Source organism: Asparagus officinalis, chromosome 1 (genome assembly GCF_001876935.1).
Source record: "Asparagus officinalis chromosome 1, Aspof.V1, whole genome shotgun sequence".
NCBI classification, from domain to species: domain Eukaryota; kingdom Viridiplantae; phylum Streptophyta; class Magnoliopsida; order Asparagales; family Asparagaceae; genus Asparagus; species Asparagus officinalis.
In genome coordinates, this window is record NC_033794.1 from 24,247,817 (window position 1) to 24,248,836 (window position 1,020).

Genomic DNA, 1,020 nt, shown 5'->3' on the forward strand with positions numbered 1-1,020 from the left:
AAAAGAGGTTAACAGAGACCCCTCGAAAGGGACCCTACTAACAGTCGGGTACGGGAAGAAAAGTAATGCTAAAACACACGCTTACCCGAGCTGGTGGGCCCCTCCTCATCTCCAGCCTCCCCTTCCTCGTCAGAAGGAATGGAAATCACCTTCTCAATCGCACCTGCATAGGTCCAATACCAATGGCAAAAGGTATGAGATCATCGTTGCGATCAAAGACGCTATTGCAAAAGAAAAATTACCTCCTGATGCGGACGCAGAAGCCGCTGGAACTCCCGTCGGTGGCCTCACACCAGATTGCGGAGGAGTGTCTTTCGAAGCCGCCGGGACCGCCCCCACTGCAGCAGAAGAGGTAGGCAGTACAGCTCCAGATCCAGACGTCGCTGCTCCAGGAATGCTTACCTGGGGAACATTATCCCGACCTTCTATCGCTCGGACAGTTCCTGCTGTCTCATCACCGCGGGCCTTCTTAGCCGCCCCCGCTCGGGAACTCTCAGCCGCTGCCTCCCGCTGACGCTTCGAGAGAAGGGAGCTACTCGGAGATAGAAGCGGCGCCCCCATTTGTCCAATGGTCGGACTCTGGACCGGACTTGAGCGCCCGGATTCTCTTGGTTCACCAGGGGCATCCGGCGAAGGACCGGGGGAAGGAACTCGAACCTCGGGAATCTCGGAATCGTGTAAGCCAGCGTCAAAACCCTCGGTATCCTCAACTGGATCCTCCGAGAACAACTCCCTAGCAGTTTGATGGCCCCTTCGCCTCGAAGAACGGAGAGAGCCCCTGACAGGACGATCGCGTTCCACCAGACATGAGTTCTGGAACCAGAAATTGGCAGGATTAGCACTAGCACCCCGATACCAGCGGCAGTATAAGAGCGTGTGGTGTAAATCGCGGTCCTTCGCGGTCAACTCAAAGCGAGCCTGGGTACCTCCAGCATGGGTCCAGAACCATCCCCGAGCTCCGTCAACCAGTCCTCCTTCGAAGTTTAGGCAGGGGTTGGCGTTGCCTACATACAATTGATC

The 1,020-nt window shown here is 56.5% G+C and overlaps 1 protein-coding gene across 1 annotated transcript in view; it reads right to left on the reverse strand.

Annotated features, from left to right (window-relative positions):
* Positions 1-561, reverse strand: part of LOC109832151 — a 1,995-nt gene extending 1,434 nt beyond the window's left edge. The window contains exons 1-2 of the mRNA XM_020399593.1: positions 243-561; positions 86-163 (exon numbers count right to left, since the gene is read on the reverse strand). Coding sequence (XP_020255182.1) covers positions 86-163; positions 243-561 — 397 coding nt within the window. The remainder of the gene's footprint in view (positions 1-85; positions 164-242) is intronic.